The 23,808-nt window shown below is 45.6% G+C and overlaps 1 protein-coding gene across 1 annotated transcript in view; it reads left to right on the forward strand.

Moving 5' to 3' along the window:
* Positions 1–338: 338 nt before the first annotated feature.
* Positions 339–23,808, forward strand: part of Atg7 (autophagy related 7) — a 172,258-nt gene continuing 148,788 nt past the window's right edge. Inside the window, exons 1-3 of the mRNA XM_042679887.1 lie at positions 339–369; positions 19,217–19,386; positions 20,288–20,342. Coding sequence (XP_042535821.1) covers positions 19,239–19,386; positions 20,288–20,342 — 203 coding nt within the window. The 5' untranslated portion in view covers positions 339–369; positions 19,217–19,238. The remainder of the gene's footprint in view (positions 370–19,216; positions 19,387–20,287; positions 20,343–23,808) is intronic.

Raw genomic sequence — 23,808 nt, forward strand, 5'->3', positions numbered from 1 at the left:
CTGGGGGGAAGTGGGGGGAAGTGGGCGGGGTGACACTGTTCATAAAGAAGTGTACTCTGCGCAACGGTAACCCTCCGTGCACCACCTTTACAATAAACATTTCAAAAGAAAAAAGGCCGACCAGCGTGTGCGCATGTCCGGATCTGAGGGGGTCTCGCCCACCCCCCACCCCCCACCCCCCGCCCCGCCCCCAGACCCCGCCCTCCCCGCCACTCAAGTTCCTCCTCTTTAATCCGGCGCTAGAGGGCGCATTTCCCGGAGGGATCCTGGCTCCGGTGCGCTTGCGCGCGCTGGTCTCCAGGGGGCGGGTCATACGTCATCAGGACGCGCGTCGCGACCGGCGCTGGGGTTGCCGGAAGTTGAGTGGCGGTAAGTCAGCCGCGGCGGGTGTGGGCACGGCGGGGTCTCGCGGTGGGCTTCGGGGGCCGGCGGAGAAGGGACGAGCTGGACGCGGAGGGCGAGGGCGTCGCGGGGCTCTCCCCGCCTCCCGGCGGCCCCGAAGCGCGGTCGCTGAGTCTGCGCCGCAGTCCGCGGGCTTCTGACCGGGACCTGCGTTGGCTCCCGCGCGAACGGCGGGCGGGCGGGTTCGAGACCCGTCCCGGGCCCGCGGAGGCCGGGCGGTTCGAAACCCGATTCTCCGCCTGGCGTCACCCGCGTGTGATGCGACGCCCCTCTCCACCCTCTGCCTCGCTGTCCCGTCTGTGGAATGCGGTGGCGACGCGTCGCTCGCCCCGTGGGGAGTTAGGGAAGGCCACGCAGGCCTTTTCCAGGCGAAGGGCCTCGGCTTCTGGGTTTAGTCCAAAGGTTAGAAACCAGTGCCTCGCTGGGAATCAGCCAGATGAGGTTCACGCAGGAGTAAGAATACTTAGCTGTCAGGTTTATTTTTTACTGAATTGAATGTTACAAGCACAGTACTAACATGCTGTTTTTTGGGGAAAAAAATCTGGCTGCTAATACATGTTTCCTAAAAAATACCAACTAATTTTTTGGGGAGTAGGTCGTGGAGTTTGAACTCTGGGCCTGGGCGCTGTCCCTCAGCTCTTCAGCGCAAGGTGAGCGCTCTACCACTTGAGCCACAGTGCCACTTCCGGTTTTCTGAGTGGTTTATTGGAGATAGGAGTCTCACGGCCTTTCCTGTCCAGGCTGTCCTGTCCAGGCTGGCTTTGAACTGTGATCGTCAGATCTCAGCCTCCTGAGTAGCTAGGATTACATACGTGAGCCATGAGCCCGGGCTCAGGTAATTTTGTTTGTTTGTTTTGGGGTCCGGTCATGGGGCCTGAACTCCCGGCGTGGGCGCTGTCCCTCAGCTCTTCAGCTCAAGGCTAGCGCTCTACCACTTGAGCCACAGCACCACTTACGGTTTTTTTCTTTTTGCTTATGTGGTGCTGAGGAATCGAACCCAGGGCCTCTGGCATGCAAGGCAAGTGCTCTACCACTGAGCCACCTTCCCAGCCCTCAAGTAATTTTTGTTTTTTTGTCGGTCGTGGGGCTTGAACTCTGGGCCTGGGTGCTGTCCCTCAGCTCTTCAGCTCAAGGCGAGCACTCTACCACCCTCAAGTAATTTTTAAACAGCAAAAATAAACTCTGTGTAGTTGCAACCAGACTGCAGTTGCAGATTTGGGCACTTCGTGTTTCTGTCTCCTTTGCTCTGTCTCTGTCTCTGACTGACTCTCTCTCTCTGGCTTTCTTTTTTGTGCCAGTCCTGGGGCTTGAACTCAGGGCCTGGATGCTGTCCCTTAGCTTATTTTTGCTCAAGGCTCGTGAGCCACAGCACCACTTCCAGCTTTTTCTGTGTATGTGGTACTGAGGAATGGAACTTAGGGCTTCGTGCATGCTAGGCAAGCACTCTACCACTAAGCCACATTCCCAGCCCCATCTCTTTGGCTTTCTTTCTACTAGTTTCCATAATATCCCTGCCCTCTGGCTAAACTACTTGGTCTTCCAGTTTCGATTCCTAGAGTCTTTGGGAGCCAAAGGGACTAATCTATAATTCATAATCTCAGCTGGGATTCCATTAAGAGCCTTACACATCTTTGGAATCTCTTTGACTTCCTCTTCCCTCCTTTTTTACCCTAGAGGAATCATATTTCATCATTGGAGAGAAGGCTCCAGGTGACAGGAAGTTTTGTCTTATTTGTTGTCACATCAAGAGTGTTTGACTTACTGTATATGCTGATTAAATTTTTGTTGACTGACTAAATAAAAGATTTAAATGCCTGTTCTATATCAGCCAGTGATAAGACACCAGTGATAAGAAGGAACCATTTTTCAAGCCGGGCGCTGGTGGCTCACGCCTGTAATCCTAGTTACTCAGGAGGCTGAGATCTGAGGATCGCGGTTCAAAGCCAGCCCGGGCAGGAGAGACCGTGAGACTCTTATCTCCAATAAACCACCAGAAAACCGGAAGTGGCGCTGTAGCTCAAGTGGTAGAGCGCTAGCCTTGAGCTGAAGAGCTGAGGGACAGCACCCAGGCCCAGAGTTCACGCCCCACGACCGACCAAAAAAAAAAGAAGGAACCGTTTTTCATGGAGCCTTCTTTTAGATTGTGATGGTGGTGATCAATAAATAGAACATTTTGAGAAGGACTGGCAGATGTTACTGGTCTTGATAGGTGTTACAAGAAGGAGCACACACAGCAGGATGGGGAATGACCTTGGGATACAGGGAGAAGGTGTTTATTTTAGCCAGCTGTTTGAAAAGCTAGCTAGGAAGGCATGAATTCTCAGAGGAGGGGTCATTTGTGCTCATGTCTGTGAGGCTCATTATCCCCCAGGTTTGTGCTTCAGACTTGGTTAAACTGCTGGCAGGTTCGTCTCACCTACTGCTCACTGCTCCTGTTGTTTCTCCTTCTGGAACATCTTGTCTTCTTCCATTTTTCTTGGCCAGCTGTCATGTGATATCCTTTGGTGTGATTTTGAAACCCTTTGAAGGACTGAGTGCAGGACTCTGCTATTCAATTAGAGGGTCCCATTTTTGTTCCCAGCCAGCTTGTCATTAGAGAGAATGCACATAAACATTTGTTGAGTCTATCTTGGAGTCCTGATACTATACTGCCAGCTGAGAATACAGATATAGGTAAGACCCATATCCCTGTCCTTGAGGATAAGGATACTTTTCTAAACAGATGGAGCTCAGATACATGTAACTGAATTTGACCTATCTGGAAGCATCCATGAGGAGTTGCTGCTTTATCCAGATCCTAATGGATGAGGAGAGTGTGCCAGGTGACGAGAGCTTGGGCATGCCATGAGCAAAGGCTGAAGATGACATTATAGTCTGCAGATGAGTCGACAGAGCTCAGAATGGATGTGCAGGTTGAGAGATGGCTGAAAAAGTAAGTGGGAGCCAGTCACGAAGGGCATGTGGGCTGTGGCAGGTTGCGAGCAGATGAATGTAAAATACCCATGTTCCAGAACTCACTTTGCCGCTGAACTGGTCTCATGACCTTGGCCAAGTCACTTTCTTTCCAGGCTCTGTTTTTTTCCTGTACAAAAGGGAAGTCAGGTGCCATGGGTGTGATCCCATGGAAGAGTGCTAGCCTAGCATGTGTGACACCCTGGGTTTTATCCCTTGCACTGCAAAATATACATACACAGATTTGCAGAAAATTAAATGAGGGGCTGGGAAGGTGGCTCAGTGGTAGAGCGCTTGCCTTGCATGCCTGAGGCCCTGGGTTCGATTCCTCAGCACCACATAAGCAAAAAGAAAAAAGCTGGGCCGGGCGCTGGTGGCTCACGCCTTCAATCCTAGCTACTCAGGAGGCTGAGATCTGAGGATCGCAGTTCAAAGCCAGCCCGGGCAGGAGAGTCCATGAGACTCCTATCTCCAATAAACCACCAGAAAACCAGAAGTGGTGCTGTAGCTCAAGTGGTAGAGCGCTCTCGCCTTGAGCTGAAGAGCTGAGGGACAGCGCCCAGGCCCAGAGTTCAAGCCCCACGACCTACAAAAAAAAAAAAAAGCCGGAAGTGGCCCTGTGGCTCAAGTGATAGAGCGCTAGCCTTGAGCTGAAGAGCTGAGGGACAGCGCCCAGGCCCAGAGTTCAGGCCCCATGACTGGACCCCCCCCCCCAAAAAAAAAAAAAAGAAAATTAAATGAGTTTTTAAAATATTTGTGATTTTTCTCCTGGATGTGGAGGCACACACCTGTAATCCTATCCCTTGGTGTCTGAGACAGGAGAATGTAGAGTTTGAGACTAGCCTAGATTTTATAACAAGACCCTGTCTGAAAGAGACCAAGAAAAATTATAAGTATTTATGTCTTAAAATTAGGACTGGAGATGTAACTCAATGGTAGAGCATTTGCCTAGGATGTACAAGTCCCTAGGTTCCATCCCCAATACTGGGAGCAAAATAAAAATGGATGGAGGGATAGAAATGGAATGAGCTGGTTCTTGTGTACTACTAAAGGATAACCAGCACTCCGTCACCTGGCAGATAATGTTGCCAGGCTAAGAAGTTTTCACTTTATTTTTAAAGTGTCAGGTTGGCAAGCAGGATACTAAAGACATGATGTGACATGCTTTGTCTTTTTTTTTTTGGTCAACCGTGGGGCCTGAACTGTGGGCCTGGGCACTGTCCCTCAGTTCTTCAGCTCTATGCTAGTGCTCTACCACTTGAGCTACAGTGCCACTTCTGGCTTTTTATGCTTATGTGGTTCTGAGGAATAGAACCCAGGGCCTCATGCATGCAAGCCAAGCATTCTACCACTGAGCCACCTTCCCAGCCCATGCTTTGTCTTTTTAAGCTGGGAAGCAAGTGGCATTTGTACTACTCAGATCAGGACCAGCCGGTTGGATCTGATCATTGTGGCAGTGATTCAAGGGACCAGAGCCAGACAAAGGCTCTAGCTGTACCAGTAGAGACAGTGGGTGAATTTGAGAGATAGGAGAGGTGGAGCTTGCCGGACTTAGAACTGACTGGGTGGGTCAGGGAGAGGAGGAGACAAGAATCCAGACAAGAATGGAGAGATGAATTTGCTGTGGAAATAAGTAATAGAGCATTGTTGGGTTAGAGGTCTGGCTATTCCATACCTCTGAAATTTACTTGGAAGTCAATTGGCCTCTGTCATCCTTTACCCAGGGAATAATTGAAGGCCTTCCTCCCTCTCATTCCCCCTCTCCCTAGCTTCCCATCTTTCTTCCGTGTTGGGAAGCCTAATGTGTAGTCCATGTGTCAGGGCTGACTGGCTGGGTCTTGGTCCTGGTCCTGCTCCAGCTCCGGAGCAGTCATCTCTGGGATGTTTTCACATCACTTTTGTCCAGGTCGCCCATCAGTCTGTGAGCGCATGCTGCACAGAGGAAGTTGTCTTTCCTTGGGGAGTGAGGCATGCTGGGCCCTGGCAGTGCCATTGTAGATTTTTTATTGTGAAAATACCATACAGAGGGGTTACAATTACATGGGTGAGACAATGAGTACATTTCTTATCAAGCATTGTTGCCTCCTCCTTTGTTTCCCCTTCCCATCCCTTCTCATCTCCATCCCCCCCTCACCCCCGCAAAGTTGTAAAGTTCATTTTTCGGCATAACGATTTGTTGCAATGGGTCCACCTGTATCCCTATTTAAACAATCTGTTCTTTCCCTTCCCCTCCACAAATTATATCAACATCAAATACAGTGAAAGCAGGGGTTATACCGTGGGGCAGGGACATACAGAGCAACAAAGAAATCATCTTATAAATATGTTAGAAACAATTGCATGAAAGTAAAAACATTTGAATCCTTATCTTGGGGTTCATTTCACCTAACATCAACTTATCTGACCTTTTCTGCTTGTCTCAGACATATACTAGTTATTGCAAATAAGGGAAAGCATGGGGCCTATGTTTCTTTGGGTCTGGCTTACTTCACTTCATATAATATAATTTTTTCACCACATTGTGTGCCCTCTTCCTGGCAGCAGGCCCTCTGTTCCCCAAGTGGCCTCAGCACTTGGCCTGCTCAGTTCCTGTGTTGCCATTCTGGTCCCTCCTCTCAGCCTCTCCCCTGTCTTTTGCTTCATTATGTTGCAACTTTCAGGGCACTTCTGCCTCCTCTTCTGCCCTGTCAGCTTTGCTCCAGCCGGCCTGCAGAGGTGGGCTCTGTACCCTGTGTGTTTTGGGATCCCACCTCCTTTACCTTGTTGCATCTGTGTTGCTGTCATCGGCCTTTCCTTCAATGTCCTCCATCTCTTCTCCCTCATGCCTGCCCTCTGCCCAGCTAGAGCTTCTCCCTCACTTCGGCCTTCACTTCCTTCCACTGCTCACCCAAACTGGCACTCTCCATTGGTCTCAGACCTCTGCCTCACCCAGACCCCCCCTACCCCCCATCCTCTCACTTCTTTCCTGATGTTGCCCCTTCCCTTCCCTTCCCCGGCCTGCTTATTCTCTCACCCTTTCCCAGTTTTCTCCAAGCTATGCACTACTCTGTTCTCAACGGTGGCCTCAAGGCTGTACGTGCCCGCCACCCCTGCTCTGGCTCCTGGGCTTCGTCTGCCCTGAGTGCCGTCCTCAGAGTCCGCAGTCAGAGGCTCAGCTCATCACCTTCCCGCTCGACCTGCCATTCTCTCGCTGACTGATGGTGCCTGCTTCCCAGAGCAGGAGCCCGGGTGGCAGTAGGTTATAGAGCTTCTGTGCCATGTGACTTGCCGCCATGTGCTCCTTATCACACATAATGCCCAACTGGAGTTGGTCATTTCAGTCACAGAGACACTGTCTCCTGGGGAAGATACCCAGAAAGAGTTCTGGAATTCATCGGAGTGACATTTGAGAGCCCCTCTTCTGGGGACTAGGGATGTTGAGAGTGCCAAATGTGGAGGTGTTTGGAGTCAGAAGTGGTGGCCTGTTGCCAACCTGGGGGAGGAGAGAAGAGGAGAGGGGGTGGGAGGGCCTCTGGGAAGGCTGACGGTGCCTCTGAGCTGAGGTTTCACACTAGCCAAGCAGGCGTGAGAACAGTGAGGGAGGAGAGGGACTGCTCACGTGCAGGGAGCTGCAGCTGAGAGGGGGAGCACCAGGCAGCACTGGTTTCCTGGGCATCCATGCAGAGCTGGGGGTGGCAGGGCTGGGAGCTGAGCTCTGAAGCTGGGAAGCACGTGCAACCCTGAGAAAGCAGGAGGGAAACTGCTGGAGCCAGGGGCAGGGGCAGGGCAGGGCAGGGCGCAGGGTGGGGCGGCTTGGGCTTGTTATGACTCTCAATAAATTCAAGTAAGCTTCATCTTGACTTAATGATGCTGATGCCTGGGAGGGAGTGGAAAGTGCTTTCTGTGCACTGGATTTACCAGTTTATGTCTCAGGAGTCAGACAGAGTGGTGCACATCTCTAAGTCTAGCACTTTGGAGGCTGAGGCAGGAAGATGATGTTTTGAAGCCAGCCTGAGCTACTGGCAAGACTCCATCAAAAGAAAAAGAAATCCACTCATCTATCTGTCATTACAAGGTGCACATCATCGACTAGTAGATGTGGCCTTTGAATCTGGCCTCGCAATCTGCTTTGATCTCAGCAATCCTTGCTAATTTCTACTATGTTGTAAAATATTCAGCCTGCAGAATGCAGAACTGGCACCTTCAAAGCTTACCAAAACAACAAAGAAAATCATCCAGTCCATGGGTTGGCAGGCTACACCTGTAGGCCAGACACTGCCGTTGGCTTCTCTTTTTAGTCAATGAATTGAGTCATTCTTTTTTCAAGGGTTATTAAAAAGGGAGAAGAAAATATGTCAGAAACTGCCTGTGACCTAGTGCCTAAGCTATTTCCTGTATAGGAGAAGCTTGCCAACCCCTGTCCCGCCTGACTGCCTGGCACAGTGGTCCTTGTGCAGCATTCCTCAGCAAACCATAATCTAATAACATGCTTGAGTACTTTCTGATGGGAAGCTCACAATCTCTCTGATCAACTGTTTGGACAAACTATTAGTAATTTTTAAATCGTGCTGAAATTTGTCTTACTCTGCATCATCTATCCATTGGCCCATACTGGGAGAAGAGACACTTTGTGTCGATATTCACTGAGCCACTAGTACATGCTAGGCCCTCTGCTCAGTGGTGGAGAAGGGTGGAGAAGACATGGTTGTTGCAGCAACCCCAGATATTATTTCTTGGAACCAAAGCAGTTGGGCTGGAAGTATTCTGTCTCTCATTCTGTCTTCTTGCCATTGGAATAGGACTTTTTCTGTAATTATTTTATGCGACGGACCAGCTCGGCCAGAGCACTGGGACCAACGGGACAGGGATCTCGGGATAGGTGGGCAAAGGAGTCGGCGAAGTGACAGACAAAGACTCAAAAGAGTTGCATCTGAGTGTATCTTTATTGAGGAGAATTAACATTTTTATACAGTGTGTGATTGTGACAGATTCTTTGTTTATTTAAGCACGTAATCAATTTTTTTAAAGGCAAAGCATTGAAGAATTACATGAAAATTGATGACTATCCCACCAACTGTTTAAGCTAAGTGGTGTGAAACAAGTCTAGCATATTGTTTAATAGAATACGTCATCTATTCAGCCTTTTTATGTTTAATAATTAACAAACCTAAGACAGGGCTGTACTTATATTGTACTCTTTTTATTTTTATTTTTATCCAACTATTTTCAACTTTATAAGCTCCTATATAAGGAAATGGTTCTTGGTTGGTTCAGGAAATATGTTACTAACTTTATATTTTGTGTGAAACCACCATCTATTCCCTATAACGTAAGTTGGACTAAACTTAATCATAACTGTTGGGAGAATCTTTCTTTTTCTTATATAATCAGAGGTCCCTTCTTTTTTAGAACTCTCTAAACTACTGGGATAACTCTTTCTGACTTAGTTTAATTTATTGATTTTGTCTGTTGGACATATCTAGAAATTTTAAGTCTCTATATTTACTATGCGTGAGCTGCAAAACCGCTTGTGAAGTTGTAGGAGTTTCTGGAGGCAACGTCACATCAGATGATAGATTGATTGGGGCATTGCCCACATTTAATCTTTGACCTTAGTCTTTATTACTTAGAGAAGCCGCCTCTATTGGACTGGAAAAATATAACATGCGCTGTTCACGGATCAATAGAAAAATAGCCAACACGAGAATAAAGGCAACGAATGTACAGCCAAGAAGAATATAGTAAGAATAAAGGTAGAGGCTATAAAGGTGCAGGCAAGTGTATGGGAAGCCTTGAACCAACACCCCCTTCCTGGGGGCATGCTTCCTTGAAGCTCTTTGTCCAACGCGATCTCTCACGCAGACTCCGCAGAAGGTGGCGTGGCACCCACTGGTCACAGAAAGATGTCCACTCAGCTGGAAATACCAGGAACCACTGGAAGTGAAGAAACTTAAGCGTTTGACCTTGTTTCTCTGGCCAGAGACTATTCATTGAACTTGCAGTCCCTTATTCTGTTGATGTCAAATCAGAAGCCATCTATCCACCACAGGCAGCTTTATGGAAGTGCTCCGCCCACCTGCGCAGGCCTCTCTTTGCTGAACCCAGCTAAGGACTCCTTGCAGACACATCTTCATGGCTGCTTTGCCTGCTGTGATCTCTGCTTCTTTCCAAACGCTTGCTTCGGCAGCTTCCTCTCCATTGTGCCTCTCGGACTGGGTTCCCATAGTGGTTGGATACTGAGCTGCTTGTTAGAGGAGGAAACAAGGGTTGTTGTATACAATGGCAGGCCTGAACTGGCCTGGAGGCAGGACAGACGCTCTCCCAGGTGGGACTTGTCAGGGCACAGGGCAGGCATCCTGCCACTGGGCCCTGGGTCACTGTGGTGAGCAGCAGTCACACTGGAACTTCTCTTTCTCAGAGAACAACGGGTTAAGTCTGACCAGATTGTCTTTTTTAGGGAGTCCAGTTCTCCACCAACTCCTGGGGGATGCCTGGGGCTTGAGTCTATGCCAGGCTCCACTCCTGTCCAGAACCTTTCATTCCAAAAGTTTCAACCAAGTGTATGTGGCGTGGCAATTTTACTTATTTCTGTATTGTTGCCCATATATAAAATGCAGAATTAAAAAGGCTAGAAGGCCATGCAGTAAGAATAACTCCGACCCCTCCCCACCCATTCTCGAGAGGCAGCGCTGCCACTAGTTTCCTGTGGGGATTAATGTTCAAAAACACCAACCAAAGCTTAGGTCCACTTGGGCAGGCACTTTAGTGCCCATTCATTCAGTGATGTTTCCTGAGCCCCCACACATCAAGTCATCAGTGGTGACTCAGTTTCATTTTCATAAAGGTCTGAAGTTGACACCAGGGTTGGGTGGAGACGCAGCCCCAGGAGGGTTGTACTCAGCCACTACCTGCTATTTGCCTTTCGTCTTGATTGTTTTCACTAACACTGGGATCTTGTTCCTTGTGGTGTCAGTTCGCATCCAAAGCCTGTCCCTTTCAGCAGGAAGTTATGTCGTACCACCTTGTTTGACTCTGGGGCTCCTGCATATACTGGAGATGTTTGAAGTGACACTGACCCACATTTTCACTGTGGTAGGCATCAGTTTCATTTCTTGAATATGTCCAAATTCAAGGTTGAGATGCGATAGATCCTCTTAGCTTTCCAAGGTAAGCAGAGGCCAAGACTGATCTGCACCATCCAAGGTTGTACAGGTTGGACTTCCTTTTCAGGAAGAAGGCGATGTTTGGATCTAGAAGAATTACAAGTAAATGATTGTACCCAGGACTTGGTTCTCCCAGATTCCCTTCTTACCATTAAGGACCAAGGACTAGAATTCAGGTTCCTCAGTGACATGTTTCTTCTGTATGATTCTTTGTAGATGTTTCTAGCAATTTTCTCATTGCTGCTATGGTTAAAGACTTTTCTGTTTTCTTAGCCTGTAAACCGCAATCCCCGGCCATATCCTCTGGTGATATCCTCTTGTGAAAGAGACTGTTCTGTTCAGTTTTGCAAAGGCCAGAAAACATTTGAAGAATGTGCCTTTTATGCAGACGCCTTTCTTAGCTTGCCTCTCTCTCTGCCAGTCACCATCATCTTTTTTGGTACTTATACTTTCACAGCTTTATTAAAGTGTAACATGTTACAGTGGTCTCCTACCTTCCAAGTGGGTGTCCTGAGTCACTTTCCCTCAGCCTATTAAAGTGCTACAGAGTTTTTCTCTTCGTCTCTAGGATTCCCTGGCCTTAGTAAAATTCCATCTTGATGTTCTCAGCAGATCATCAAAAATTATGATGAAAATAAGTTACATCTGACCTTTAAGGCAAGTTGTGGATGAGTAATGTTGCATTTGATGCTCCCTCATACAGAGGACTTTACCACGGTCACTGCTGGGTTGATTTTCTTCCACAATGGATGATTGCTCTGCCGTCATGAAAGCTATAACTTTTTTTTTTTGCTTTTTGCCTATTTGTGTTGACTGTGCTGGAAAGGAGGTTAGCATGCAGATTATGCAAATGGTTGGCTATTTATTAGCTGTGTGGGGCTGATGGACAGAATAAAGGTCCTGAAAAGTGGCTTGTCTCATTGAGGCAGAAGAACACAGATGTGAGAGGGGGGTTTGCATTGGATGTGGTTTAGAGATGAGGTCTGCAAAAGTGATGGGGCCCAAGATAGACATGAAGGTAGCACTAGTGTTACTGGGACTGCTGGACTGCCTCCACCCCAGCAGGAAGAGTAGGTGGGGCCCATGCGCCTCATTTTTAAGACGCCTTGAATTAGCCAGATGTGGTGCTTGCCTTTAAGCCCAGCAGCCCAGAGGACTGCTGGTTTGAGGCTGTGTGAGTGTGTGGCAGGAGCCGGCCTCAGAGCCTTTGGTCAGGCCAAGTCTGGTAGGACATGCTATAAACCACTCCAAGGCAGTGGAAAATTTTGGGGACAGCAGTGTGCTGTCCTTTGTGATCAATGAGGCTTGTCAATTGTATAGAGAAAAATTTAATTATTATCATTCCCACTTGTTCCCCCGCCCCCCCCTCCCCCGAGTTTGTTAGGCCCCCATTGTGAATTTTCCATTCATTCACAGTGGGACTTCTGGTGCCAACGCATATTGTTAATGTGTAGAACACACTCCGCCTGTGGGATGCAGCCGCCTATGAGGAAAGCAATAGCAAGTGACCTGCCCCCAAACTTGCCTGGAACATAGGCAGTCCCTCCCTGTGGTGACCCTGCCTTGGCAGATTGTTCTCTCCTCAGCAGTTTCCTGCCAAATTACATTTTAGAGAGCCACCCCTGAGCTCCTTCAGATAGCCTTCCGATAGCACAGCCCCATGGCAGTGCCCGCCCTGCCTGATGACTTGTGATGTCCTTTCAGCCTGGCACTTTGAGAAGTGTTGCTTTGGGCTGTCCTGGTCTACCATCCACGGTTTCCTTCCTTACTTGTCTGACTGGTTCTGTTTCTTCTTACTCCTCTCCCCTCTCCCCTCCCCCCACTTCCCTGCCTCCTTCCCCCACTGCCTGCTCTAGGACTTCACTGGGCTGTGGCTTTTCTTCCTCCCAGTAACTCTTGTTATTGTTGTTTCTAATAATTGAATTGTAATTCAGTTAATTGTTTAGATGAATAGATTCACTGTGATACATGTACACACAATGTTTTGATCATATCAACTTTTTTTTTTTTTTTTGGTTGGTCCTGGGGCTTGAACTCTGGGCCTGGGCGCTGTCCCTCAGCTCTTCAGCTCAAGGCTAGCGCTCTACCACTTGAGCCACAGCACCACTTCCAGTTTTCTGAGTGGTTTATTGTAGACAAGTGTCTCATGAACTTTCCTGCCCCGGCTAGCTTTGAACCTCCATCCTCAGATCTCAGCCTCCTGAGTAGCTAGGATTACAGGCATGAGCCACTGGCACCCGGGATACCTACCTTCTATCCTTCCCTGTCTTCCTGCTGCCCTAGTCCCTAGTTGTCCCTCTGCGCCTTTCAGGCTGTTATTCTAGCTTCCACATATGAGAGAAACCACGGTGTTATCTTTGTGTCTGGCTTGCTTTACTCTAGTTCAAGCCATTTTAATTATCTTTGTGTCTGGCTTGCTTTACTCTAGTTCCAGCTGCTTTAAAGCAGCTGACAACTCATTCCTTTTTATGGCTGAGTAACATAGCATTGTGTACATATACCATATTTCCTTTATCCATTCATCTGTTGAATAGATATCAACTCCTGGGGTGATTTCCTAACTAGACTACTGTCAGTACTACTATAATAATTATGGTGTGCATGTGTCTATTCTGTATACTGACCTTGATTTTGTCAGTTTATACCCAGGTGTGGTACAGCTGAAGCATGTGGTAGTTCTATTATTAGTTTTTTGAGGAAGCTCCTTACTGTTTTCCACATTAATTAAACTAATCTATATTACTATCAATAAGTATAAGGGTTCCTTCCTTCCTCATATTCTTATCAATGTTTGTTATTTTTGTTTTGTTTTGTTTTTTATTTATTTTTGTCAGTCATGGGGTTGAACTCTGGGCCTGGGCCCTGTCCCTCTGCTCTTTAGCTCAAGGCAAGCACTCTACCCCTTGAGCCACAGCACCACTTCCAGTTTTCTGGTGGTTTATTGGAGATAAGAGTCTCATGGACTTTTCTTGCCCAGGCTGGCTTTGAACCGTGATCCTCAGATCTCAGCCTCCTGAGTAGTTAGGATTACAGGCATGAGCCACCAGTGCCCAGCTTGTTTTATTTTATTTTATTATTATTGTTTTTTGGGTCCGGTTGTGGGGCCTGAACTCTGCGTCTGGGCGCTGTCCCTCAGCTCTTCAGCTCAAGGCTAGTGCTCTACCACTTGAGCCACAGCGCCACTTCCGGCTTTTTTCTTTTTGCTTATGTGGTGCTGAGGAATCGAACCCAGGGCCTCAGGCATGCAAGGCAAGCGCTCTACCACTGAGCCACCTTCCCAGCCATAGCTTGTTTTATTTTTATGATAACCATTCTCACTGGAATGAGATAGAATCTCAAAGTAGTGTTGTTTTGTGGTTCCTGCAATGTTAAAGATCCTCAGCATTTTTTCACATATTTTTGGCCATTTGTACTTGTTTTGAGAAGTATCTTTGAACATTTGTTGCTTTGATTACTTGTTCTTTTGTTGTTTTTTTTTGAGTTCTTAACATATTTGGGATATTAGTCTATTTTCAAATGAATAGCTGGCAAGATTTTTTCCCATTCTTTTCTCTGTCCATTATTTCCTTTCTGTGTAGAAGCATATTTTAATATGATGCAATCCTGTATGTTAATTCTCAAGGATACAAGGATATTGAGATGATCATCTCTATAGATGCAGAATAAAACTTTAATAAAATTCCACATTTTCTCCTGATATGAATAAACTAGAAGTAGAAGGATAATAATTGAGATAAAGACTGTTTCACAGATCCATAGCTAATACGATATTGAATGGGGAAAACTGAAGGTTTCCTCTAAAATCAGAAATGAGAAAAGGGTACCTGTTCTCATTCATATTCCATATACTTGAAATTTTAGCCAGAACATTCAGAAAAAAAAAAAAATATATAAATGGGACAGGAAGAAGTCAAACCACACATGAATGCAGGTGATGATTCTGTATGTAGGAAACCCTGCAGATGCCACTGAAAGATTCTTAGAACTGATAAATTCTGCAAAGTAACTAGACACAAAATCAACATATAAAAATTATTAATTTTTAGGCTGGGAAGGTGGCTCAGTGGTAGAGCGCTTGCCTTGCCTGCATGAGGCCCTGGGTTCGATTCCTCAGCACCACATAAGAAAAAAGAAAAAAGCCGGAAGTGGCGCTGTGGCTCAAGTGGTAGAGCGCTAGCCTTGAGCTGAAGAGTTGAGGAACAGCACCCAAGCCCAGAGTTCAGGCCCCACAACCCCCCCCCCCAAAAAAAAAAATTATTAGTTTTCTTCTATGCCTATAATGAGCTTTCCCAGAGACATCCAGAAAATAATCCCATTCCTAATATCCTCAAAAAAATGTCCTTAGGAATAAACCTAACCAAGGATGTAAAAGACCTTTGTAATAAAAAATACAAAACACTTAAAGAAATTGCAGACACTAGAAGATGGAAAGGCCTTCCATGTTCATGGATGAGCAGAATCATTATTGTTAAAATGGCCATACCACTGCAGCCATCTTCAGATTCAGTACAATTCATGGCAAAATACCAATGACATTCTTCACAAAACAAGAAAAATAACCCTAAAATTCATATGGATTGGATTAAGATGAGTAAAATCCTTGCAATCTCAGCATTTGGGAGGTTGAGACCAATTTGGACTACATAGTGAGACCAATGGCCCATGCCTGAACTTCTAGCTACTCAGGAGGCTGAGATCTGAGGGTTGCAGTTTTGAAGGTAGCCTGTTCAGGAAGGTCTATGAGAATCTCCAAGCAACTAGCAAAAAGCCAGAAATGGAGCTGGATCAGGTGGTAGAGTGCTAGCCTTGGGCAAAAGAAGCCAGAGACAGTGCCTAGGCCAAGTTCAAGCCTCAGGACAGAGGCGTGCGCGTGCGCGCACCCACGCGTGCACACACACACACTCACTCACTCACTCACTCACTCACTCATAAAGATTGAGTTAGTGTGCTCTATTCTGTTAAGAAATGTTGAGTAGGAGAAGCTCTTTGGTGGTTTTGTGGTGGCAGCAGACGGCAGGGAGCGCCCTCTAGTGTCACAGATACTGTACTGGCCTTGAGTCGTGGGATCCTTAGCCCCACAGCATGTGGTATTACAGCCCTTGGGCCTCAGTGGTCAGGTCCTCAGCCCTGGACAGTGGTGGTTTTACAGGTTGACCTTTAGTTATTGAGATCCTCAGACCTTAATATGTATGCAAGTATTATTCTGGGATCTCAGATTAGGGGTCCTCAGTGTTTGACAGCAACCAGTGTTACACCTCTTTGACAGTTTTGCTGTGGCCTGGACCTGCAGTTTTTTTCTCCTCTATACCTCCAGTCCCTTTTTCTTTGGTGATACTGTGGTTTGAATTCGGGGCCTTGTACTTGTTAGATAGGCACTTCTACCCCTTGAGTCATGTCACTAGTCTTTATTTGCTTTATTTTTCAGGTAGGGTCTCATGTTTTGGTTAGTTTTTGTTTTTTGGCTGAGGGCTATTCTGAGAACTTCAGTCCCCCCCCTTTTGCCTCCCATGTAGCTAGGATTACAGGTGGGTACCATCATATTAAGCTTTTATTTTATTTTTTTTTTGTCATGGGGCTTGAACTCTGGGCCTGGGCGCTGTCCCTCAGCTCTTCAGCTCAAGGCGAGCACTCTACCACTTGAGCTACAACACCACTTCCGGTTTTCTGGTGGTTCATTGGAGATAAGAGTCTCACGGACTTTTCTGCCTGGGCTGGCTTTGAACCACAATCCTCAGATCTCAGCCTCCTGAGTAGCTAGGATTACAGGCATGAGCCATGGGCGCCCGGCTTCCAAGCTTAATTTTGAGAAAGGGTCTCACTAACTTTTTGTTTAGACTAGACTTAAGCTGAGATCCTCTCAGTTAACAAACACTGAAACTTTTTCACTTTATTTATGTGCTTTTAGTAGAAATAGGCTTATTAGTAAGACTCATGTATTTACTCTAGAAGTTTTCTGAATTTCTCAACCCTTACTTTACTAGGTTTTTACAAAACACTTTCTTAACAAACATGAAGAAACCAGATTAAACACTTTGACTGCAGTTACTATCAAAGCACATTGTACCTTGTTAAAGTGCTGCATACTGGGTAATTCCTGATAAATTATGCCTTTTATCACAGTCAAGACACATTTGTACCTTTTCAAATTAGAGACTTTTATTATAAGTTGCATAAAGAATACTAAATACAGTATCTTCCATTTGTAGGAAATGTAGCTATTTTGTAAGACATGGCCTGGCCTTGAAGAAGTTTGATGAAGCCTACTTTTATATAAATTTGTTAGTTAGCTAAAATGTTATTTTAAAATATGCCAAAAGACATTATAATCCTTTCTAACTGAATCAGCCTAAAAAAACCTGTTCTTGTAATCTTCATTTTAAAGTTATTTCTTCAGGATTCTGATTAAATGTGGTACCACATCCCATAGTTAGCAAGGCATGCTGGGTACTTCTGTCTTCCACAATAGGTTATGACATGACAGAATTAGATGGGTATATCATTTTAAAAAGATATTTTAGATCATTCAAAGTCACTAAAGGGGTTTATAAAGTTTTCACAAGGTGAAGAAGCCTGGTAAGTTACGATTACTGCATTAGCTTTTATATTTGAATTTCTGTATGTAGAAGGTTAGATTTTTCAGTACCAAGTTCTTTGTGTTTTTTAATTTATGCAGGAATGATGTTAAATAAATCAAATTACAGTATATAAGAAGTCTTTGTTGGTATTACAAAATAAATTCTAAGTACAAAATATTGAAAATATAGATGGTTAATTGCCTGAAAGTTGATAGTTGGATTTTCATTTTAAAAGTTGAAGGTTTTATTTCTCTCTCTCTCTCTCTCTCTCTCTCTCTCTCTCTCTCTCACTCACTCTCTTACACACACACACACACACACACACACATTTTTGGTTGTTCATGGGACCTGGACTCAGGGCCTGGGCACTGTCCCTCAGCTCTTCAGTTCAAGGCTAGCGCTCTACCACTTGAGCCACAGCACCACTTCCGGCTTTTTTCTTTTTGCTTATGTGGTGCTGAGGAATCGAACCCAGGGCCTCATGCATGCAAAGGAAGCACTCTACCACTGAGCCACCTTCCCAGCCCTAGGAAACATATTTTAACACTCATCCTGACCATTGTCTGACCTAGTTTTTAAAAAGTTAATCCTCAGCGTTGAAAATTTTTCTTATTTAAATGTTGCCCGTATAAAAATCAGCCTCTACAAGGTAGTTAGTTCATAACAGACTTTAATTCAAATGTTTAAGATTTAGCTGATGTTATAAAATTAGTTTTTCAGCCTATGAAATGTGTAAAACATTTCTTTCTGTTTTCTATCCTCCACGACTATCTGAAAGTGGAGGAAAAACCAGTATCAATGTAGAATTGCATAGCTAAGTATAGAAGAAGAAGGAAATCAACTTGATCTGAGACAGAAAAGTAAGGATGTATTGACTGGCATTGAGCGAATGAGAGGTACCAGCGTGGGGACGCAGGGCTATCTCACCTGCCATGGCTAGATGTCAGGCCAACGTTTACGTATTCAGTATGTGAGAGGCTAAACAAATTCCCCACAACAGACACATAACGAGGGCACAGGCATAAACATCTCTTTGACAAATACGATTGTTACAGAGTTTATTTTAATTTTTCCCTTGGCAAAGGAAGTATTAGGATGTTGAATGTGCTATGCTAATTGAAAGCTACTGGCACAGTTGGAAATAGCCTGAATAAAATAATGCTTAGCCTGACTCCAGTGGACTGCAGATCCCCACCGTGGGTGCTTCTCACACCGGGTCTATGCAGCCAGAGAGCATGCAGCAGAGAGGAAGTTAGTGTATGCATGCATGATCCCTGGAATGCCCAAATTCCCTGGATGATTGAAGGAGAGAAAGGCTATTGTGGTATAAAATGCAAAATCCCTGTGCTTTTAGAAGGTAATGAACTTTAAAAGAAGTGGGGCCCCACAGGAGATGGGGAGACATTTACCCTGCCTTTCCTTCTTTAGCTGGGTGCTGACCTGTTGATGAAGATTTCCAGCCTCCAGGATCTATGCATTTTTAGCTGGCTGCACTGTGGATTTTACACTTGTAGCATTCCCTAGGAACACACGGGATGCTGACAGTGTGAGACATGGTTGTCTCAAAAGAGTATCATCATGCACCATTAGACTGACAAGAAAGGAAGACAGATGCACAGGAGGTAGGCCAGGACTGGAGCATAGTTGAGTGCTTGCCTGACATACTGAAGGCTCTGTGTTCACTCCCAGTGCCAAAACAAACAGTTAAGGCCAGAAAGAGCCTTTTTGTAAGTATTTAAAACTCATTTGTGTCATGAGGAGACTTAATGTTGACAGCACAGCAAATTACCCACGATGATTTCAAAGTTGTGTCTTAAGTGAAACAGCCACTAATTGTGTAATTCCACTTATATAAGGAATCTGAGCTTATCAAACTTGATAGAGACAGACAGCAGAATGGTGGGTGCCAGGCTGGGGGTGAGGGGAGTGCAGGTTGTTGTCTAAAGGGACAGCTCTCGTTTTACAGATTGGAAGCATCTGGAGATCTGTCTCCAACACTGAGAATGTACTTCCTGCCACTGAGCTATATACTTCAAAATGATCAAGAGGCTAGATTATGTGTTGAGTGTTGTTTGTTTGAGCTAAGCTGTATTACAAGTATTCTTTCCTCTCCAGGCTTTCCTACGTTTTCTTGTGTTCTTGCAGCAGGCGAGTCGGAGGAACAGCCATGGGGGACCCTGGCCTCTCCAAGCTGCAGTTTGCCCCCTTCAGTAGTGCCTTGGATGTTGGCTTCTGGCATGAGCTGACCCAGAGGAAGCTGAATGAGTATCGGCTGGACGAAGCTCCCAGGGACATTAAGGGTTATTACTACAATGGTAGGTAGCCTTAGACTGTGTCCTCCATCATCTGTGATCCCCTGTTCTTCATTGTGGTACCAGCTTTCATTCATTCATTCACTCATTTTTCAATACTGGAGATGAAGTCCAGACCTCACTAGACAAGCATTCTACCACTGAGCCCCACCACCAGCTGTCAGCTTTCCTCTAGATGGGGACACCCCTCAAGGGTGTCCCCCTCAGGGGATCCTGAGCTCTTTACTAGTTTTTTGTTCTCATTTCTGACTTTGTTTCCTTCTTGACTTTTTTGTGTGCGTGCTGGTGCTGGAGTTTGAATTTGGGGCCTAGGTGCTATCCCTTAGCATATTTGCTCAAGGATGGCTCTCTGCCACCTGAGCCATCGCTCCACTTCCAGCTTTTTGTGGTTAATTGGAAATAAGAGTCTTATGGACTTTCCTACCCAGGCTGGCTTCTAACCACTGTCCTCAGATCTCAGGCTCCCAAGATCTGAGCCAGGATTACAGATGTGAGCCACTACTGCCCCCACTCCCCTTCCTTCTCCCCCCCACTTCCTGACTTTTGACCCAGATTAATTGTTTTTACATTTCCCATCTAACAGGGAAAAGGGAAGGAGTAGTTAAAATCAAGTTATTAACCCAATAGTGATTACTTAGCTTACTGAGGAGATTAGAAATATCCCCCCCCACACACACACCCAGGAATCTTTTTTATGCTTTAGGCAGGTCTCGACCTGTGCTATAGCCTGTCACATTCTGCCATTGTCTGTACAGACAGGTGTCAGCTATGCACATAGAGAAGCAGGAATGAGTGGGACACAGGGTCTAAATACAAAAGAAGAAAACTGTTCACAGACATTTTTGCTGTGAATTCTGTTTTTCTGATTTGCTACTAAAAATGTGATCGTGCTGCTTTTATCCAGGGGATTCTGCTGGGCTGCCAGCTCGCTTAACGTTGGAGTTCAGTGCTTTTGACATGTGAGTATTGATTTATTTGGGATCTAAAGTAAAGAACGCTTTTAGGAAGGAAGGAGGGAAAATTGATTTAAATCCATTGATATATGCATGGAAATGCCTCAGTGAAATCCTCCCTGTATAACTCATACCAAAACATGGGCAGGAGATAAGGAACACTGCTTGCTCTGGATGAGGAGTGAGCATTTGCTCTCCGTGGACCGCAGGAGAAGCTAGCAAGGCACTGGGGAGCAGAGCTTGGGTCTCCCATCGAGACAACTGCCAAGTAGGCCTATCCAGTTCCTTTTTTCCATAGGAAAAAAAATACTTTTCAGAACTCTCAATCAGTTTCTGATTGAGAGTTAGGTAATATTCTCCTATTGGTTATTTAATATTTTATTAGTGTATGTGTGTGTGATATTGGGGTTTGAATCAGGCCTCACCCTAGCGAGGCAAATGCTCTACCTCTTGGACCATGCCCTCAGCCCATTTTATTTTTCATACAGGATCTGACCTCTGCCTTAAGTATCTGGGGAATTGGTATATAGCACCATGCCTGCCTGTCTTGTCACCTCTGATTCCTCCTTTAGCTGCCTGTACATGAGCTTCAGTCAGTAAACATTTATTAGGTCACATCTGCACATGACCCACTGTGCAAGGCACCCTAGAGAGACTACAAAAGAATAAGACACACACACATCCTTGAAGAAACTTTTTTACCCACTTGGGAGCTCTGAGAGTTCTGGAGGAGAGTTATTTATTGCACACTTAATTTCATAGTCATTTTCATAAATGTATTCCTTCCATACCTGTCAGTTATGATTTTTTTCTTCCCTTTTCAGAGAACCCTGTAGGTCAAAATGTAACATAGCTGGCTCAAGGTCAGACCCGCTAAATTTAGAAAACAGTAGTAGTGAGAAAAATTTAAATGTACCTGGAAGCATTTTTGAAGTGCAGTCTGGGTTGCTAGGGGTTATGTCATCTTCTACAGGGACATAAATCAAGAGGGAACATATCTTGAGGAAAGGAAACGCCGGGCTTCTCCATGTGGAATTTGAGTGCCAGTGTTTACTGGAAATGTCTGAGACCCAGAACAAAGGGTGAGGGCCAGACTTGATCAGGGATTTATCTAGATAGAGACCATGAGGCTGGAGGAGGGAAAAGAATAGAACATTAGATGAAGTACAGGAGCAGTGAGTAGGCTTGCTCAGTGGAGAAAAAGGACGCTGAGCTGGCCTAGGATATGGATTGTTAGAGAGGAGCCAGAGGAGGAACTGTCTTCAGGAAAGTCACCAGAGTCAGAGTTCAATGTAAAGGTTATTGGATTTGGTGACTAATGTATTTGGGTCCATGTGGATTCACTTTGATGAAAGAGTTGAATTGTACTGTGTTGGGGCTGATTGAGAGCTGAAGGATTGCAGATATGGTGAGATTCACTTCTGCCTTCTGTACTTGGCACTCCCAGGACATGGGCCTCCTGCGGGTAGAGTTCTTATGAAGGACTGCCTGGCTGTAGAATATGGCAGCAGTCAGGTAGCTAGGCCCTAATGGCAGTGGTCAGTTAGTAGAACTTGTATCATAGTTCAGGTAATGTGTCCCTAGATTTTCTCAAAATATTGCCACATTTTGTTCCTTTATTGCAAAACTTAGAAGAAGTATAATATTAATTCAGAGTAGTGCTGATCTTTTTTTTAATCTCTAAAGAGTAGTGCTGGTGTTTTTTTCCCCCTTCCAGGCTGTCCAGCTCCATCATAAATTCCTTGTGATCAATTGTCAAAACAAATTAAGTCCTACTAATCTCCTGTTTTGGCCAACACTGCCTTGCTTTTGCAGTAGTTATGAGGTAATGGAGAAATATATAAGCACTAAATTGTCTATGGAGGGCAGGAGGACCCTTGGCCATAAAGGGAGCACTGGCCACCTGGACTTTGTGTGAGCTTTGTGGGTAGCTCATCTCGGCCCCACTCCATCCTGATACTAGACTGAGATTCTATTTATGTTAGAGGACTTCAGTCATTTTATTCTTGGAAACATTAATTAGGAAAATGCAGTGAAGTTTGATCGTACTACAAAATGAATAACCCAGAAATTCCTGCTGCAGACCATCTCTGGCCCTGCAGCTGTGATCGTCAGACAGGTTTCTGGGTCTCCTAGACATGTCTGCCCTCTTAGCCACAAAATCCCTTGGTTTGCAGACAGCAGCAGAGTGGGGAGTAGGGAATGATCTCCAGTGCTGTGAAATAGCTCTGGGTGTGAAGTATCAGACCTGATGACCTAGGGTGAAATACCTGTGCTTCCTTAATCAGTCCTGTTCCTTTCCCTCATGTGAGCTGTGTCTTCTGTTCTTTCTTCTTGATTTAAGGTCTGATTTTGTAGCTTTGTTGAGGAACTTTAATGAGTTGCTCAGAATACAGGAGTTACTGTCATGGTTTTTATTATTGTGTATCTATATGTGTTTGTAGAGAAAAAGGAACTTATTCATCAGGACAGATCCATACTGTGCAGGATGTGTAAGAGTTAGGAACGCAAGGACTTGCACTATGCACACAGGAGAAGGCAGAAACTTGGATTGTGGTGTTCTCAGTGTAAGAAAGGTGAAGAAGCAATCGTTATTTCAGGAATATTGACTAATTGTGTCTTGATGTCTTGATGAGAGATCTTGGTAGACACTGGGCATGCAGAAGAATGCAGAACTTCTCACTTCTCCAGACCCAATTTTCCCCATGACTTCTCTCTTCAAGCCTGCCTTTGACTTCATCTTACCTGGATGAAAAGCATTCTTTTAGGACAAACAGTCAGCTCCTGAGGAAAGACTGGGCATTGAAAATTAGCCCTCCCTCATCCTCTGGCATTTGGAACCTTAGCAGGTGCCTTGGCATTAGGCTCCTGATACTATCCTGGGTTTAGATCTCTTAACCCCATTTTTATAGACTCAAAATGGGAAGACAGTGGAGCTTTTGTCTCGGAAGCTCCCATCATTAGACAGAAGGAGAACAGTAGTATTCCACTAATGTGTCATTCATTTCATATCTGTAATCTAAGAAACACAATCACTTCAGAGAAGAGAGATTTGTCCACATCTGAATTTGTATTTAGAATCCACTGCCCTTGTCCTGGCTGATTTCTCTGAGGCCCTCTCAGCCTCCAGGGTGCTGCAATTGGTGAGGGCTTTGAGGCTGGAGCCAGAGGTTGACAGGAAGTCTAGACAGAAAGAATGTATGTTGTTATCTCTGGCACTCAGAGGACCGTGGGCTTTGGTCAGCAGGTACCGTGTGCAGAGCCATGTTTGGGCTGTGCCAGGTTGTGGAACAAACAGAAGACTTGCTCCTGGCCCTTGGGGAACTTACTGTCTTCTATCTAGTTGGCTGTATATGATTGTCATATTTTAAACTGCTCTGGAATACGCTCTATTTTATGGGTGAACTATTACCAGAGAAAATGGGAGCAGGCTTCCTGGAAGAGGAGGGATGAATCAGGGCCTTGGAGATGG

Source organism: Dipodomys spectabilis, unplaced genomic scaffold, assembly GCF_019054845.1.
Source record: "Dipodomys spectabilis isolate Male_0828 unplaced genomic scaffold, ASM1905484v1 ptg000054l, whole genome shotgun sequence".
Taxonomy (NCBI): Eukaryota; Metazoa; Chordata; class Mammalia; order Rodentia; family Heteromyidae; genus Dipodomys; species Dipodomys spectabilis.